General features: G+C 35.9%; 1 protein-coding gene across 16 annotated transcripts in view; it reads left to right on the top strand.

Moving 5' to 3' along the window:
- Positions 1–18393, top strand: part of NR2C1 (nuclear receptor subfamily 2 group C member 1) — a 63026-nt gene that overhangs the window by 30521 nt on the left and 14112 nt on the right. For all 16 annotated transcript variants that reach the window (XR_007504627.1, XR_007504628.1, XM_049792144.1 and 13 more), the window contains 8 exons: positions 1423–1504; positions 4268–4447; positions 6867–7014; positions 7112–7202; positions 8526–8710; positions 12134–12296; positions 13579–13700; positions 16572–16711. Coding sequence is in view for 14 of the 16 variants with exons in the window: in XM_049792144.1 (XP_049648101.1) it covers positions 1423–1504; positions 4268–4447; positions 6867–7014; positions 7112–7202; positions 8526–8710; positions 12134–12296; positions 13579–13700; positions 16572–16711 (1111 nt within the window). In the remaining 2 variants the exon portion in view is untranslated. The remainder of the gene's footprint in view (positions 1–1422; positions 1505–4267; positions 4448–6866; positions 7015–7111; positions 7203–8525; positions 8711–12133; positions 12297–13578; positions 13701–16571; positions 16712–18393) is intronic.

Genomic DNA, 18393 nt, shown 5'->3' with positions numbered 1-18393 from the left:
CATCTATTTTACCTTCAGTGGCTCTTCTTCATCTTAATAACCGATTTTTATTCTTCATGTTCAAGGTCAGTTGATGAGTTCTCTGAGTCTGGGATTTTTATCTCCTCATGAGCCCAATTCTATAGTCCTTCCTTATGTGAAACTTCCCATTTCAGTGCAGGTTTCATTTATGGAAGGACTTAGAATTTGTTTATATATATTTTATATAGTGTCATGAAAATACATAATGTTAATAATGGAAATTAGGAAGGAATGAAAGGTTAATATTCTTTTAAATCATCAATATTATTTTTCTTAAAAAGGTGTTATATTAAAACAAAACTTAATAGATGACTCTCTGAGACAGTATTGTTAACAAAAGCTAACTAGAAAGAAGTATGCTTGTTAAACATTCCCATATATGTCGCCTACACTCTCTTCCAAACTTTCTAAAAAAAGTGATTTCTTAGTTTTCTCTATAAAAGACAGGGTCCTTTCTCTTTTGGTAAGTTGTCTTTCTTTTTATCAGAGGTCCTGTTTTGAATATGCAAAGCAAGAATTGAGAGAGTCTGACTTCCCAGTAAGACACAGGAGAAGTTAGAAACTCTTAAAACTTTGAAACTATAATCTGCTTTTAATGTGAAGAATAATTTTTTCTTTTCTGCTTTACATAATTGTCAAGATGATGTTTGGTTGTTACTCATGATATGTGTGTTCCTTTTTTAACTTGAATTTTTGCGGTGCTTTATTTATGTCAGTGGGATGGAGTTTTCAAAGATCAAATGGAAGGCTATAGTGCCTACCCTGTAGTGCTGGGGTTCTAATCGTGTGCTGAATTAAGCTTTACAGGTACCAGAGATAAATGAATGAGACAAGACAAGAGTACTGTAATAATGTCAAACTGTTACTGAAAGCCAAACTATATACCACTGGATAGTTAATGGTAGTGTCCAGAGTACATTTTCTGTTGGTGCACCATCTATGTGTATTATTAAAAAAGGGGTTAATAAACCTGAATGTAGACATAGTAGCCTTCACAAGGGATTTTTTTGTTCAGTCTGTTTAATGCTTCAGACCCTTTTGTACTATGAACAAGTCATTAGGATATAAAATACAAAATTGAACAAAAGGTAAGAATATGCAGATGCTAAATGTTTTTCAAAATGTCAGTCCATTTTGCAGTATTAGTATTTAGATAAACGGAATCTTGAATTCTTTTCAGAAGTATTATAAGTAAAATTTTGTTCCGTCCTGAAAAGAAACACAGTAGTATGGCAGGTAGCTCCTTTGTGTCTATGAAGAGTGTAAAATGTAGGCAAGAAAACCTTATACTTTGTAGATTTGGTTCCCTGTCTTAGAGAAAAACCACAAGCATGAGATATATTTTAATCTTTCTTCATGTTAAGAAAAAGAAAAATGAAGTTCTTTCACACTTTTTTCCAGATTTTAACAGACAACTCCCCCAATGAACAGGGCCTAAACAAAGTGTTTGATCTGTGTGTTGTGTGTGGAGACAAGGCATCAGGTATTTACTTTTTCCTTTCCTTTTTTTTTTTAAAGGTCGTGCAATTTTGTAAAAGCAGTTTAACATTCTTCTGAAGCTATATAACAGTTTGCATGCATATACATATATATATATCTCTCTCTATACATGCACGAACAGAAAGGATACACTACTCTTTCAGTAGAGAATTACACAAAATGTTACTCTGCTGTCCATGGGTGGGATTTATTGTTGTTTTACATCATAAATTTAATGTTTTCTACCAGATAAGTTTTGCCTTTTTTTCTTAGGCTGATGCATTTTATTTTCTATTATAAAAATTTGGCTGATGAAATTACTTAAGCAGCAATGTTGAGAGATTTTTCTTCCTTAAAATAAGGTCATGTGATGAACTTTGTTATTGTTGACAGGTTCTCTTAAAGCATATGAGAAACCTGTTCATTATTTTAAATATGAAGCCAATAGGCAAGGAAGACTTTGCAAATATATGAAAAAGATGCTAATATGAGATTTATGCAGGACAGTTATTTATTTGAAGAACCATTATTAAAATCGTAAAGAAGCATTATAATTCCAGTAAAAAATAAGCTTAAGAATGGTATATTCATGTATTGCCAAAGTAGAGTGCTAAAGTAAGAAAAGAAAAACGTTTCATGCACTAAATTTTGTGTAATGATACTGAGAGACTGGAAAGAAATATAGTGGGAGCAGTGCACCGGAGAACTCCATCTCCCACATTCCCTTTGCATGTGCACCTGCCATCAGGTGCTCCAGATCTGTCAGAGTTGGAATTACCGAGATGATGTCTTTTCTTTTTTATTTAAAAAAAATAAAAAGAGGGAGAGAACTACAAGGGCTATTCCTCAGCATGGTTTAGCTGAAAGCTCCTTTTTCTTTGCACTTTCTTTGTTACGGAAGATAATGGGCTGTAAGAGAGATGAGACGTTTAACTTTGCTCTACTTACTTAGCTAAAATTAGTGTAAGTAGGGAAATGGTTGCTCCATTAGAAGAGTCTTATGGTTTGTCAGTGAAGTCTGTATGATGGGCCTCCAGTAACATGAAAATATGACAGCTGCAGTTAAATGCTCCTTTTCGGAAGCGGTGGGAATAAAGTGTATAAAAATGGGGAGCCACTGAGAATAAGTGGTTAATGATAGGATATCATCATGAGGAGTAGTAGAATGGGGAGGAAACTTCCTAGAAATAAAACCAATTAAAACTTTTCTACTGCGGCAAAGTTTAGCATTAAAAATACAGTTTCTAGAGCTCTAAATACATGTTAGACTTCACCCATCTCAAAGGAAATTTCTGCCAAACACAAGGCAAATATCTGGCTGGTCTGCTCCAGCTGGCAAGACTCCTCTGGCTCCCTGCTGGAGGGCTGGAGTATTCCTTGGGAGGCTGGAGATCCCAGGAGCTATTCCTCCTGTCCTGACCCAGGGCTGTCGAGCAGTGGTGGTGAATTTGGGGAGAGTGCCATGTTTCCCTGAGCAGCTGCAGGTTTTGGGGAGCCTCCTGTGTGACAAGCGGTGTCGTGCAAACTGCTTTGCAGACACCTCCAAGCTGGAGTCTAAGAATCTACGTCAAAGAGCAGGTGAAGAAGCAGCCCCGGTGCTTTGCAGGTTGGATATTAAGTATTCACAATCTATCTGCTGTTAAAATCATTCCCTTTGTAATATTCTTTAAATATATGCGATGCTTTATAATTTTCACATTTTAATGGTGTGGTAATACGATTGTGATAAAGGAATCAAGAAAACCTATCAGAATTTCTAGAAACTTCAAGCCGGTGAGGTTGATGTAGCCCAAAAAAAGTTTGTGAGGAAAGAATCTAAAAATATTTTTTCCCTTAAATTAGTTCATATTTGAGATTTATTTCTGTAATGTGCCCTACTTAGTTCAAAGAGCAGCCTTAGTGCCTCTGCAGTATGTATTTTGAATGTTCGTCAATGATCTTTGGGTTTAGAATTTTTTTTTTTTCTTCAGGATCATAGAATTAAAATTGTTGGAATTGCCAAGCATGCCTTAATCAAAACCAGTACTTTTTGGTAATATTTGTATTTTGTGCTGTAGCAGAATCAAAACAATATACTGAAAAATGATTTTTTTAAACTTGACTTTTCTGCGGTATATCCTAGAAATTTTTACATGTTAGTATTATATATTAGAAAATTCACAGAAGAACTGATTTTTTAAAAAAATTAGTTAGCTATTTTTCGATTATTCTTTCACTGAAGTTTTAATGAAAGAACTAAAGATGTACTGTTACCCTGTTAGAAAAATGAAAGGTGAAAGTAAAGCTTTGAAGTGATTACCTACTGCTGTCAAATGCCATGTTTGCGCTTTCCATGCTTCCGTTAGATTTAATGCATTCAATTTCGATAGCTGAATTTGTAATGAGCAATAACAGGGCTTGACTGTAGGGACATTTTTAAAAAATTGCTAAAGAATGTATAAATTAAAAGAGTTTCTTCTGTGTTCTCGCTAACCTGTTTTCTTAGCTTTTTTTAACACTGCTGTCAACAAATTCAGCAAGAATTTAATAAGCAACTTGCCTATTTGTAAAGTTTATCCTGTTTAAGTACTTTGAACTAGAAAAATAGTTCACTTGCTTTTTAATGTTGTTTTATAGCCACAATATATTTTAAGATCTGTACCTATTGGTAAAAAAAGTGTTCTTTTTATGGGTAAAATAGCAAATGCTTTGTTTTTAATAAATATAAGCTCTAAAAAAATAATATAGTGTAAAATCAATGTCATGATTTATGTTGTTCTGTAACTAGGGCGTCACTATGGAGCAGTAACTTGTGAGGGATGCAAAGGATTCTTTAAAAGGAGTATACGGAAGAATTTAGTTTATTCATGCCGAGGAACAAAAGACTGTGTCATTAACAAACACCACCGGAATCGATGTCAGTACTGTAGACTGCAGAGATGCATCGCATTTGGGATGAAACAAGATTGTAAGTCTGAATAAGTGTACATTATTTTAGCTGGCAGCTATGTTAAAGTTTGTGCTACAAAAGATATGCTGTGTATTAAATAAAAATTGTTATCTTAATTTTATATGTTTAAATCATTGTATCTTTTTTCTTTGAAGAACTGTACAAGTTTGGTGTATCAGAAGGCTGAAATGTTTTCAAGCATGCATACCGCTTGACAAACTTCATAAGCACATTGTATGTGGTTGAAGTGAATGAATTGTTATTCCTAGGTGGCAAATGTCAAGCATGTCTCCATCTTTGGTTTTTAGACATGCAGTTCAATTTTTCTATGCGTAAATTAAGGTACTGCATTTTTTGAATCCTACCTTCTTGTCACTTTTTCCACAACTGAGATTACTGGCAATTGCTATTCACTTTTGGCAAAGCAGAGACAGTTATTCACAAGGCTGAGACCCATAGCCATCTAGAGTTCACTTCTTTCCGATTCCTGCAAATTTCAAGTTCCTTTTTAGATTTCCATACATTGGATGTAGTGATACTGCAATACCGCAGCAGTATTAGAATACTAATACGCAAAAAATCAAGCAGTACGTGAATTCTTCAGCCCTGATACTGCCACGCTGTTGCTTTAGGCACAGTATTAGTGTTATGCTCTGCTCTCTGCCATCCAGCTCAATTTTGCTGACCTTCTTGGACCTCTGTGGACATTCCCCTGGTACAGCCCTGCTTCTATCAGCGAAACCAGTAACACTGTTGCAGCACAAAAGAAATTAATTCAGAAAGGGAGGAAAGGCTGGGGTGGTGAAAGTGGATCTTCACCCCTTTACCCTCTAGTTCAGCTGGCAGAACACTTCTCAAGCAGAACAAAATCACTGGGCTTGGGGGTCAGAAGGCAGGAAAATGATCTCTGGGTCATGGGGAAATACTGAGCGGAGGAGGGGATTGTTTTGGGATAAGAAATCTCATTCCGCAGTGGAGTGGGGAGAAGAAAGAAAACTCAGTGCTGTCTCGTGCTGTAGCTCCCTCAGTGGGGTTTTGTCCCTTGAAGAAGTCTTGGCCCTTTCTCAGCAAACTCAGATCCAGCTAGCAAGCACAGGGTTAGCAAAAGAATATAAAAGAATTTTGCCTCCAACTCCCACCCTTTCAAAGCACCGTTTGTGGGTTACAGGCATTGTAATGGCATTGTCAATATGTGATGATATTACTACATTTGGGTTTATGATACTTATCAATCTAAAAATTCAAATAGCATCACAGTCTACTACTAACTTGAAAGTTTTTAATTTTTTCTTTAGTTACACATTTTCCAAAACTGCATAATTGAAGAAAAGTTAAGTTTTTTTTCTATTTGCCTTTGTGTTTTAAAATAATGAACATTCAAGATTCTCTTTATAGGTTTAAAAGTTTCTATGTGTAGTACAATATTAAAGAGGCTCTGCTAGCCAGTAGCCTGTGCTTATCAAGCTGGTGAATTGATGCATATTTTAAATTACGTGTAGGCCTTGTTTGTGACTCTCAGGATTTTATTCCAATCTGTAAAATTACTTGCACTACTTTAAAATTGTGAAAGAATAATTTACTGCATATTTTTAAAAGATTTGTACTTTTACTTTGTAAATACCTTTTATTAATCAAGTTTTACAGTAACAATGTTATGTTACTGTTACGTTATTTTTCCATAAATTAAATTTTCCTTTTAAACTTTTAAAATCAAACTGTAAACTGGTTTCTTTTGGCTTTATTCCATAGAGCTAGATATTTCCTCATAGGGTATAATACTGTAAGTTTCATTTGAATGTTCTCTAATCCATCCGAAGGAAGGTGATGTATCTGTAGGCTAAAGCCCAGATTCATTCCACCTAGTTTCACTGAGCTATTCAAATTAAATATCTGCTTCTTCTCTGAAGTCAGTGATTGTGGGTCAGGATGTGGCCCAGATCTTACGTGGTCGGAACTGAACTTCGTGAATATCCCTTTCCCTTTGTATTGTCTAAGGTCCTAACTTGAGAAGCTTCTTTAAATGCATACAGTTACGTGGGTTCAACTCAGACCCACAGTCCATGGAAAAGGGTGCCGTGAGTCCTTTACGAATGCACTGAGAGTGTGGGATAGTGAAATTGAGAGGAGAAGCCATAAGCCTGCACTTAAAGATCCAAATTAAAAATAAGGTATAAGGGGATTTATGTCCTAATTATAACTTGAAAAATTTCGTGTTTATATGTTTGGTTTCAAACTTTGACTACTACCTTATTCATTAAGAACAATCAAACCGGTGTGTTGTTTTTTACTCAATGTGTCAGCTTATTGGTTATGGGATTTTTTTTAGTTATTTTCAGAATCATTATTAAAATTACAGATTAAATAGAGGAAAAAAAAAGGATTATTTCTTAGTCTGTAATTTGGGATATGACTTAACAGTTGCATATTGTTTTGTTAGCTGTGCAGTGTGAAAGGAAACCTATTGAAGTGTCAAGAGAAAAATCCTCGAACTGTGCAGCTTCTACAGAAAAGATCTACATTCGGAAAGATCTTCGTAGTCCATTAGCTGCAACTCCAACTTTTGTAACAGATAATGAAACAGCAAGGTAAATTCTACTCAGAAGCAGCTACCTCTGTTTCCTGAAACAGGAAAAATTAATTTTAAAATTAATCAAAATGGAAATGTGTGCTGTTTTGTGTCAGATCAACAGGTCTGCTGGAATCGGGAATGTTTGTTAACATTCATCAGTCTGCAATAAAAAGTGAGCCTACTGTGCTGATGACTCCAGATAAGGTATATGATAATATGACTGATACATTAAGTAGAGTTGATTGCTGTAATTGTGTATGCAGGGAGGGAAGGGTGTTCTGTTTTGTTGTACTTCTGTTTGGTTAAATTCATTTTTAAAACACTCCTTTACGACATTAGCCGGTGTTGCAAATGCCTTCTCTTCACGAGCATGTACTTAGCCTTGCATAGTAAAAATGTTAAAAGCTCTACAAAGTAAATGCCTTCCTCCACGTTTTTAGAGAGCTTTAAGGAATGCATTATTTTGTCTTTGTATTGGGCAATCGTGACACTTGCATATTTCTTTTGTACCAATGAAGTGAGATGTTTGCAGAACCTTACATGGCACTATCACAGTGCATTTCATAAATACTGTTAGGTTTTTTTCCCCCAGATGGCTAATTTTTTTGCAAAGCTAATAAAAGCTATCTCGGCAACAATCTTATTTCTGAGCTTGTTTTCCTTTGTTTCCATGTTGTTACACTTACTGATGCACTAAAGCCATGTGGTAACTTCCCTACACATGCACAGTAGGAAAGGAAGCTCTTGGTTTTTTCTAGCTGATACTAAATTACTTCATACTGTGCCTGGCTTGCTCTGTCTGCAAAGGGCCCCATCAAAAGTTGTTTATTCCATTTCACTTTTCTGGCTCACTCTGTAGAGTATGACACAGTGCAAGCTAAATGACATATAGCATGCTGGTGTTAGCAGCAGCATACTTGTCTATAATCATGCACTTTCCTTTTTTTTTTTTTTTTTTTTTTTCTTCTTTTTATTTTGAGGCAGGGTGGGAAACATCTTACTGGCTCTCTGAGTTGCTGGTCAGTACTGAATCACCTTGTTCCCTTGCAATTAAATAAAGATATAAAAACCAAAAAGGCTGCAGTAAAATTCTTTTTCTGCTTGCTTTTGAAGGTGACTTTTTATCCATTCCTTCTTTTCAAACATTCTCCTACGCTATTACTACTGACTCATTTACACAAGGAAAGAAGATCTAAAAATATTATCTAGTGCAGTCTTATAGTCCTGGTGACTGACTAGCGAGTAGAGATGATAAATACTCTTTCTGCACTTGCTTAGCATCTGTAGCATTCTTTCTGAAAGAAGTAGATAGCTATTACTTGTAAAAGTAAATGTCTAAACATTTGATATTTTAGAAGCAGTGTAGTGTCTAATTGCTGCATTATGATTACCCATTTACTGAAAACAATAATTTTCTTACAGGTCTATTCACATGCTCAATTCTTCATTTATGTAAAAGTTAAATTCTTCTACTGCAAGTTAACTGCTGCCAATATGAGAGAATTAAAAGCTATACTTTTCCCTTAGGTCGAAGCATGTCAGGGAGATTTAAGTACACTGGCGAATGTGGTGACTTCATTAGCAAATCTCAGTAAATGCAAAGACATGTCACAAAGCAGTACAGAGCTATCTATGATTGAGAGTTTAAGTAATGGAGATGCATCATTATCTGAACTCCAGCAAGAAGAACAAGCTAGTAGTGATGTTACAAGGTAAGGCACATTACACTTGAAAATATTATTCTTTTCAAGAAGGTCTCTGTCAATTCAGACCATTAATTAAATCATCAGGGTGTAGGAAATTTATCAGCATTTAAAACAATAGCAATATCAGCCTAAGCTCATATAAAACATAAATCTTGTAAGATTCTTCCAAGTGAAATCATAAGGAAGTTCCATTTGAGAAATAAATACTTTTAATTGTTTGTACTTGAAATGAATTTCAAAGTAAATGTTACAGCTGATCTTCTTACCTCTTATTTGGCCTTAATATAACATGTGTTTGATCTTGTACTGTAGTCTTAGTACTTTGTATCATCCTGGAAAACTGTTTCTTAGAGATCTCATCTAAGTACGTAGTTTAATGCCTGTAACTTAATCACCTTAAAAGCTTGAAAAGCATTTTCTTTCTACACAAGAGAAGTAACAGAATTCTCACCATCAATACAAATATATTCATTGAGTATCCTACAAACTTGTGTCTTACATGGGTTTTAACTAAGCCATTTTGGTGAGCATATGTGTAAGATAATCTGTGTAGTACATACTCAGTTAATTCCATCAATCACAATCATGTTCTTCCTTGGTTGTCATCTCATGCAAGCTTCTGACAGCTGTCGCAGCACTATTCCTTTACACACCATCTACATTGTACACGCTGTATTGAATATGTGTATGTGGAATAAATCCATCAAGGAAAAAAAGACTGGTGTATAGTGAAGTAGTTTGTACTGACTGAAATACAGGATTTCCCCCGTGGTCTCTGCTGCTTTGTATAATTGCAAGCAGAATGCATTTGTTCTGCTCCTTTCTTTATATGCTGCGTAGAAAGTCAGTGTGACTTTATATAGGTGCTGATTCGGGCCTTTGCTGTGTCCTGCTAGGTAAAGAACGTAAGAATTGGTGTACATGCTGATAAACTTCATTCAATACTATGGCTGTTCAAAAAGATGTAGTAATCTTTCATTTGTTTCCTAGCGCTTTCAGATGCTTGCTTTTGCCAACTTCAGTGTTTCTGTTCTGTTTTAGAAATCTGTCTATGAAAACGCATCAAGTTCTCTCAGCCAGAGAGCTTGCAAAAGCTCTGACTCAGCTTAGTGCGTACTCTTGTCCAGTAGGTTACTTAATAGATTTCCAGCGGGGAGGTTCAATATTCCTGTGAAAGGGAAGTTGTTACCCAAGCAGAAACTAAAATTGTTATCTGAATCATTGCTTTCCTTGCCAGGCCCTATGCCAGCTTGATCTAACAGACACAGATGTTAACTGAAGAAAAGGAGTTTAAGGGATTTGGGGAAGCAAGTTTTATCCATCTGTTTTTCATGTATTATATTCCATTGCTTGCAGCTACAGTAGTTAAGCTTTCACTTTTGCTGACACGAATTTAGTGTACAACTTTGCTGCTAGCATTCTGCTGCTTTTGTAATGTTATATGCCTTGTCCTCTAATGGCTTCATTGTCTATGTTAATTTTTTACAGTTTATCAGCAGTCCTATATATCTGTAATTAACTGAGCCTGACGAAAAGAGAACCAAAGTTGTTTCTAGCAAAGGATATCAATCAGTACCACATATTTTAATGTTGATTATACCTCTTTTCTCACTTTGTGGGCTAGGTTTTTGTACCTTCCGGGCAAGCTTTGTTCTAGACTCTCTTTTCCTTTGTTTTTTACCTTGCAGTCATTGCTCATGTTGGGGCTTCATATATGAAAAGGACCCACAATGCTGAGCCGTGAGGAAGCAAAGCTTGTACTGACTTCTGCTGGTGTAGTACTGCCAGTTTATGAGATAGGATGGAGAACATTTTTTTGAAAGCCAACATTCAAGCCTGAGTTGGAAACACAGTATCATGGGCAGACATGGTTAACCAGTGTACCTGCCTACCCTATTTAAAAAGGACTCTTCAGCCTACATACAGTAGAATAAATACAGGATCGTGGCAGGTGCATATGACATTTACCTTTTGGGGAAAGGAGAGATCTTGTTCCTCTTTTACATTTCTGTCCCTGCTACATGAAAAGCCCTGCAGAGATCCAGTTTTTCCTAAGAAGCAGATGCCACTGAGCTGCTGGGTTTGCCTATTCTACCTAAGGCTGCCAAGAGTCATCCATGCAGGACCTGAAACTCAGATCTCCTAGCAGGAGTCCAATCACACAGCTTCTAGAGCTTACCCATGAATGTATTCCCTTTATGCCTACTTTCTGTATACCAGAGACAGAAAACGTCCCAGGTATATCTGTGTAGTCCACTTATACCTGTTTAGTCCACTTGCACGTGCCTCACCCACACATCAAGGTATACAGGCTAGTGTAGGACCCAAAACTAGTTCATTTACCATCTCAAGCCTGAGGCAGTGTCAGCAGCTCTTTTATTGTGATTGCAAATGGTTATATCAAACACAGTAAACATTTAGATTTTTTGACCTTGTGATTGAATTTAGATAGCGAGGGAGTGTGCAGCAAGAGAAGGTAGCAAGGTTCTACTCCAGACTTTGGCATTAAATCAGTAATTTTAGATTCTGGTAATAAACAAGTCTCCATAAATTGAGAACCAGCTCTGCATACAAGCTGATAATCAGCTGTTGCGAAGTCTTCAGACCTCAGTGCATAAGTTTCTCATGCAGCACTGTATACAAATTATACTGCTCTCAGGATATGTCATCTGTCTGTAGGCAGTGATCAAGTCTGTATATTTTTGATTGAAGGTATATCAGTTGTGGTTCTCAGGTGTATTCATGAACAAAAAAACAACAGATCTGTTATCAGGCAGCAAAATAATGAGTAACATATCTGTGCTTGTCCTGACATCTCCCCCGTAATGTTTGTGCATGTGATGGGAGTCACTGCCCCCCATCAAAGGGTACAAAGGACGATATTGAAAGCATGAAAGTGCTTTCTCTTATGTATTTCAAAACAGTCTTTTCAAATTATGTTGAATAACCTAACCACAACTCATTACTTTAAAAAAAGAAAGCTTATTCTGTTTGTGCTTCATAGCAGCAAAAATCTGTAAAATTTTTATGTGCATTAAGTTGCTTTAACAGCAGCCTGATGATCATGTCCTCAAAATGCTCATGCCAGCACTCTCGGTAAACATCACTAAAGAGATCTTGAAAGGCAAACTGTGATTCAGCAGCACAATCAATATGTCAAAACTGTGAATTTGTTGGCAACTAGTGTGAACAGGATCTGCTGCTAGTTTTTGTTTCAGAGCCACTCTAAGTTGGAGTTTTCAGGGATTTTGTTCAGTGGAGTGTCAGGAAAGGAAAAGCATGCTACTGACTTTTATTTTCCAAATCTAGTTCTTCGAAACAGACATTTGAATACAGGTTTCAGACATTTGCAGGTTACTCCTGAATTGAAACAGTCTCTGAAATGAAACCTTATTTTCTTTTGTTTGTTTTTTTGTTGTGATCTTACAGGGCATTTGATACTCTTGCAAAAGCATTAAATCCAGGAGAGAGTGCAGCGTGCCAGAACGCTGAAAGTATTGAAGCCAGCGTACAGCTGATCGGTGGAGAAACAGGCATGAATATCGTTGAAATAGAGGGGCCACTACTCAGTGATGCACATGTAGCATTCAGGGTACTTAAGACTTTTATACTGTTGACTGTTTATAACCATTTTAACATAGTAATGTAAAATAATGATCTGATTAAATCTTATTTTGAATTTCTTAGAAGAATAAATATTTGTTCAGGTATTGGCATTCATTTCTGATGAATGCTTCGCTTTTGTTCACTGGTTAACTCCTCCTTTGGGAAAATGTACGGCTCTTCAGTTATTTAGTTGCACTATTTATTTTATAGCTTCTTACCTTAAAAATACAAGGTAATCCATGCAAAAAGATTTACACAGACAACTGTCGCACAAAGGAGAGAGTCAGTATCCACATTCTCACTTGTTAACAGGTAGATCTGATGCAATCTGCAACTGGATTTTGAGACTCTTAAGTGTATTTGTCTCCTTTGTGTATATACCCTAGTTTAGTATGGTGTCCTGGTTTCGGCTGGAATGGAGTTAATTTTCTTTCTAGTAGCTGGTATAGTGTTACGGTTTGGGTTCAGTATGAGAAGAATGTTGATAATACGCTGATGTTTTCAGTTGTTACACTAAGCCAAAGATTTTTCAGCTTCTCATGCCCAGCCAGCAAGAAGGCTGGAGGGGCACAAGGAGTTGGGAGGGGACACAGCCAGGAGAGCTGACCCAAACTGGCCAAAGGGGTATTCCAGTCCATGGGACGTCATGCCCAGTATATAAACTGGGGGGAGTTGGCCTGGGGGGATCACTGCTTGGGAGCTGACTTGGCATCAGTTGGCAAGTGGTGAGCAATTGCATTGTGCATCACTTGTTTTGTATATTCTAATCCTTTTATTATTATTGTCATTTTGTTATTGTTATTAGTATCATTATTAGCTTCTTCCTTTCTGTTCTATTAAACGAAATACAAAAAGAGATGTTTTTTGAAATAGAACTCCCACACACACACTCTCCTCAGGAATTGTGGTAATTCCTTTAATTTTTCAGGCCACTTATTCCACTGTTATCAGGGAAGCTTTAGAAAGTAATGATACTTCTGTGTTTGTACTTTTTATGTATTTATCTATATATAAATGTAAGCAACTTCATTCTAATTACAATGATTCTTCTAAAACTTGTATTCTTTGAGAGTTGCTCAGAAGTTACATTTTATTTGGGAGTTTCCATCTCCAGGTGTCCCAGACATGAATATTTATCCAAGATGAAGATTCAAAAATTGTGCCTTCTTTGTTTTTGATTTTTTTCTTACCATATTTTTTTTATGAAGAAAGTAAAATAACTGACTTGAACTGGTTTTTTTTTTTTGTTTTTTTTTTTTGGTTGTCAGCTCACCATGCCTTCTCCTATGCCTGAGTATCTTAATGTTCATTATATCTGCGAGTCTGCCTCCAGGTTGCTTTTCTTGTCCATGCACTGGGCACGTTCCATTCCATCTTTCCAAGCTTTAGGGTAAGTGTTCTGTTACTCTATTCACTCATGTTGTGAATAACACACTTTTAAAATTTTTATGTTCACTGTGTTCTTCAGGGACATTTTAAAATATAAATCTACTGATTAAAACTGTTGTGTAGATCTTCATCATGAAGGTAAATTTTCTGAATCAAAACTACTCCCAACTTCAGTCCAATTCAACTTTGGTTGGGTTTTGAAGGAAAAAAGTGTAGATTTATAACAAATCAAATGCCTGCGCACTGCTACTTCTTTAATAAATTTTTAGTAAATAGGACTTCCTATCATTTTTTAAATAGCTACATCCTGAACTAAGATGCTTATCAGGCTGTCACCAAAAAGAAGCTCCTCTCTGGATCCCCAAATATCTTTATAGGTGAACTATTAGTAATTATTTTGCCTTTAGTAATCTATATGAAGAAAATAATTAGCTAGATTCAGCAAGCATTCAGGAAGAGGTTGTTTAATTTCAGGGGATTTTAAAAAAAAAATGATTGCTGTAACCAGAAAGTAATTCTTATTATTCTTTTTTACAGTTTTTATAACATCCTGCTTTTCCAGCAGAATTCAATGTATCACTTAAAATTCTTAAACTAAATGTGGTAGTTCACTGCTGATCATCATTAGAAAACATCTCAAAACACTATGGGGAAAAGTAATTTATGTTATTTTCATAAGTAATTTTATGAAGACACATCAAATAAAGATACTGTATCAACTCTGACACAAATGAAGTGTTTTTCTTTAATTCAATATCAAAATAGTGTATGACTGTGGCAGCAAAGAAAATTCCTTTTTAAAGTGAGGGGTTGTCACCTTTTCCAGGAAACATGTCAAAAGCAGCATGATCTGTGATTACCATTTGTGTTTGCTCAGATGTTTAAGCCAAATGATTCTACATTGTTTAAGGAGAGATACTATATTGTGTGTAATTGAAGCCTGTGTTTTGGAGAAGGAAAAGGTAAAACTCTATAAAGTTAAACAATAGCAAGGCTAAAAAAATCAGGTAACTATGATACATTTTTCTGTTTGAATTAAAAAAATAGAATTTTTTCTATCCTACTCAGGAGGAGTAGGCTTTCTTAATAGTGTTAATATTCACCTGTGCTAGTCAAGATCATGGGCAACAGTATATTTAAACACCATTTAACATAAATATACAGTTTTCCTTTTGAGGAGCTTAAAATACTATCTTTTTTCAAGTGGAGTTTTATTTGAAATTAATGCAGCTTTTTTAGTTTGAGCACATTATGTACTATAATTTTGACTTGCAGAAGGGTGACTCATTTCACTTTAAAAATGAAGAGAAATTCATGGCACTAGTAATTGAGAGGAGTTGACGAGCCAAAACAAAACCATAGTAATGGTTTTGTAAGGAAAATAGATAATTGTACCCAGGTGGTTCCCTCCTCAGGCAATGTTTTCCTTAGTCGCAGCAAGATAGTTGGCTTTGGCATACTGATGTAGTTAACCATGCCAAGTTACTGCTTAGTTCATCTTCCTGCATGAAGATCTTTGTAGGCAAGAGGGATTCTTGCTGAAACGTTCATCAAGCTGGTTACAGCCTCTTAGTTTTTTGAGGCTGCTTAAATTTGATGACCTGGTTCTGGTCCGAGTTTGATCAGCCATAAACATACTCTGGATGATACATTTATCTACACACATACCAGCTGAGTAGCCAGTACGCCCTCATTTTCACGGTTCCTCAGTATAGTCCCTTTGACAGGAGATGAATGGGCATGTGACAAATACGTGTAGAGGCTGCATGTACACTGTCATATCTACCATGACAAGAACTTGATCATAGTAAAAAATACTGCCCTAGGTAAGCTCTCTGTATTCCAGCACAGGACAGGTTCACGTTAATCTGTCATTTGGCATATTAGTATTGCAGTAAATCATCAGAAATGTTCTTGAAGATTACATCAACGTTCTTGCAAAAATCCATTCCATTGTATTTTTGTAGTTAAAATCCTAGCTTTAATATGCTTTTCTTCTTTGATGGGTCTTGTGCTTCTTTTAAATTTCCATTATTTATATTTACCGGCTAAAACTGTGAAACATGGTACCTGAAATTGACTCCTCACTGGTAGGATTTCCTTTTTAAGGTACTGAGCTCTCGTTAAGCTCTAGGAGTTAGAGATGCTTGGCAATAATGAAAGTTAGGTTACTAATATGGAAGTGCCTGAAATATGGATTGGTATGCCTAATTTTAAGCTTCAGCATATGAAAAAAAAATACTGACTACACATGAAACTTAAGAGCTAATTCCTACAGCAAAGAAATCCTCATGACTTCTATTTATACTTTGAAGTCTGTATTTCAAACCTTATTCCAAACAGGAAGGAGATACAGAAAATAGCAGTCAGGAAGCTTAAGAACTTGATCTTACATGTTGCATTTCACATGTATTTTTAATTCAAAAATGATACCAACCTGCCAGATTTCAAGTGAATAAAACCAACCTTTGAGTCTATTCTACATCCACAATACAGGAACAATGCAAACTTTCTTTGTCCATGCATGTAAATGTTATTCAAAAACTAGTGTAAATCCTAGGAAAACTAGCATGACATAATACGCCTAGACAGTTGTCATTTACTGTAACTTCAGCTTGCTTTTGGGATACAAATCTATCTCCTTTTAGATCATTAAAACAAAAACTACTTCTTTACAAAAGTCACTCTAAACTGGGTATTTTAATCCTAGCATGCAAATCAAAGTATTTTTGATGCAGGGCTTCATTTTGGTACTGGTTGCAATGGTTGAATTAGATGAAGTGATTTTATGAAGTGTTTTTCAAATAAAAAAACCCCTGTGTGAATGCAAATGGCTGGTTTTATTAAGTGAAATTATTGTATTTTTTAATAGACAGGATAACAGCATATCATTAGTAAAAGCCTGCTGGAACGAACTTTTTACGCTTGGTCTTGCACAATGTTCACAAGTTATGAATGTGGCAACTATATTAACTGCATTTGTTAATCATCTTCATGGCAGTTTACAGCAAGGTAAGGTACATACTGTGCGCATTGCCAGACTTGGGGAAATACTTAATGTTTTGAACTGCACAGAAGCTTTTTACTTATCCTTCAGTTGTTAATGAAATTTTACTGTTTATAGAGTTTTGTGGTTAGTATTGAAACAAAATAATACCAGAAAATACAGTTCACAAGATGGAATTTTTTAGCAATTTTCCAAAAGTCAGCTATGCTAATACTTACCCCCAAATTAAAAAAAAAAAAATTTAAAAAATTACCCATCTATCTGATATAGGTTATCATTTACAGGGGTTGTTTTTATTGTGTGTCTATGTAATGTCTCATAGTGTTCTGCTGTTCTGTTAAAATCAGCTCAAATTAGGAATATTTCAGGCAGCATCAGTGTTTTAGAACACAAGTGTACTGTGAGTCTGATTCCGTTTTATGAAGGATATAAAGTAAAGAATGACCCACCTGTCCTTGCTGTTCATAGCTGTGAAACAAAGGAGCCAAATGCCAATTTGGTGATATACTTCCTTTACATAACTTGGCTTCTTGACTTCTGTGTATTAGTTTTAGACTACATGCGAGTCTTCAACAGATCTTCACTAAGTATACTTTGTTGCTTATTAATCCTATGCCCTGCATGAAAGAGAGGTCAGTTGGCCTCCTCTTTCATTCACTCTGCAGTGAAGGAAATTGTTCTTCTGAGTAGGGGAGTCTTCTAACTAATCTTTGTGTGGTAGTGAACACTCACGAGGTTGTCAGCACTAAAAGGCAACCAATCAAAAATAGTATAGTCTTCATCTGTTCATAGTCTTAACACATTTTTAATAATGTAGATGCACATACAAAAATCTTAGTATTTTCAGGTTAAACAAGATTTTTCCTGTTACATGTAAAGTCACTGTTGTTAATCCTATGCAAAAACGGATTGGTAAACTGTAGAAAAACGGTCCACCAGACTACAGATTTTTCCTGTCCTTTTATGACGAGGGAATTAAAGAGTTATTTCTGAGGGTTTTTCATAATAGAAAAATACCCAGAAGATCCTCCTATAAGTAGCAATAGTTTATAATTAAAATAAATTGATTAAACTACTAAATGTGGATCAGCTAAAGATACTAACAAATCTGTGAATGTCTTTAGGAGGAATACAAATGGAATTTGGGAACTTAATTTGGTCTACATCATTTTTAAGCTTGTTCACCAAAAAGGGTATTGTAGTAATTAATCATGGTTTTATCATTACTACAAATCTATATGTTTGCCATTTAATTTGGGCATTGAGTTTGAATGCAAAAATCAGAAATTGATAACCAGTGTCTTCCAGTTGTGTAGTATGCCAGCTGCAGCATCTCCAAGAGATAAGTTTGTGGGGCCCAGGGACCCTACCTAGTTTGACGGATTGTGGAGGGAACGGGATTTTCAGGCTGCTTAGCTATTGCTGACCCAAGGGGAACAACTCTGCACCAACCACATTCCCCTAGATGCAAATCAGGAAAGGTGTGTAGTGCACCTTCTTTTTCAGCAGCGGCATGGTCTTTGACTGACTAAAATAACCCGAGAAACTGGACACCAACCTACCTCATGGCACCTGACCCTTAGACGTAGAGCACAGATCTGCAGTCGCAGTGTATTCTTTACTTCTGAGTAGTCTTTCCCTTGCTTGATCATTTCAGGCTCTAGTCCACCCCTGATTACTGGCAGCT

This window comes from Accipiter gentilis, chromosome 34 (genome assembly GCF_929443795.1).
Source record: "Accipiter gentilis chromosome 34, bAccGen1.1, whole genome shotgun sequence".
Taxonomy (NCBI): Eukaryota; Metazoa; Chordata; class Aves; order Accipitriformes; family Accipitridae; genus Astur; species Astur gentilis.
The sequence above is the reverse complement of the archived record's forward strand: the minus strand, read 5'-3'. Positions and strand labels throughout refer to the sequence as shown.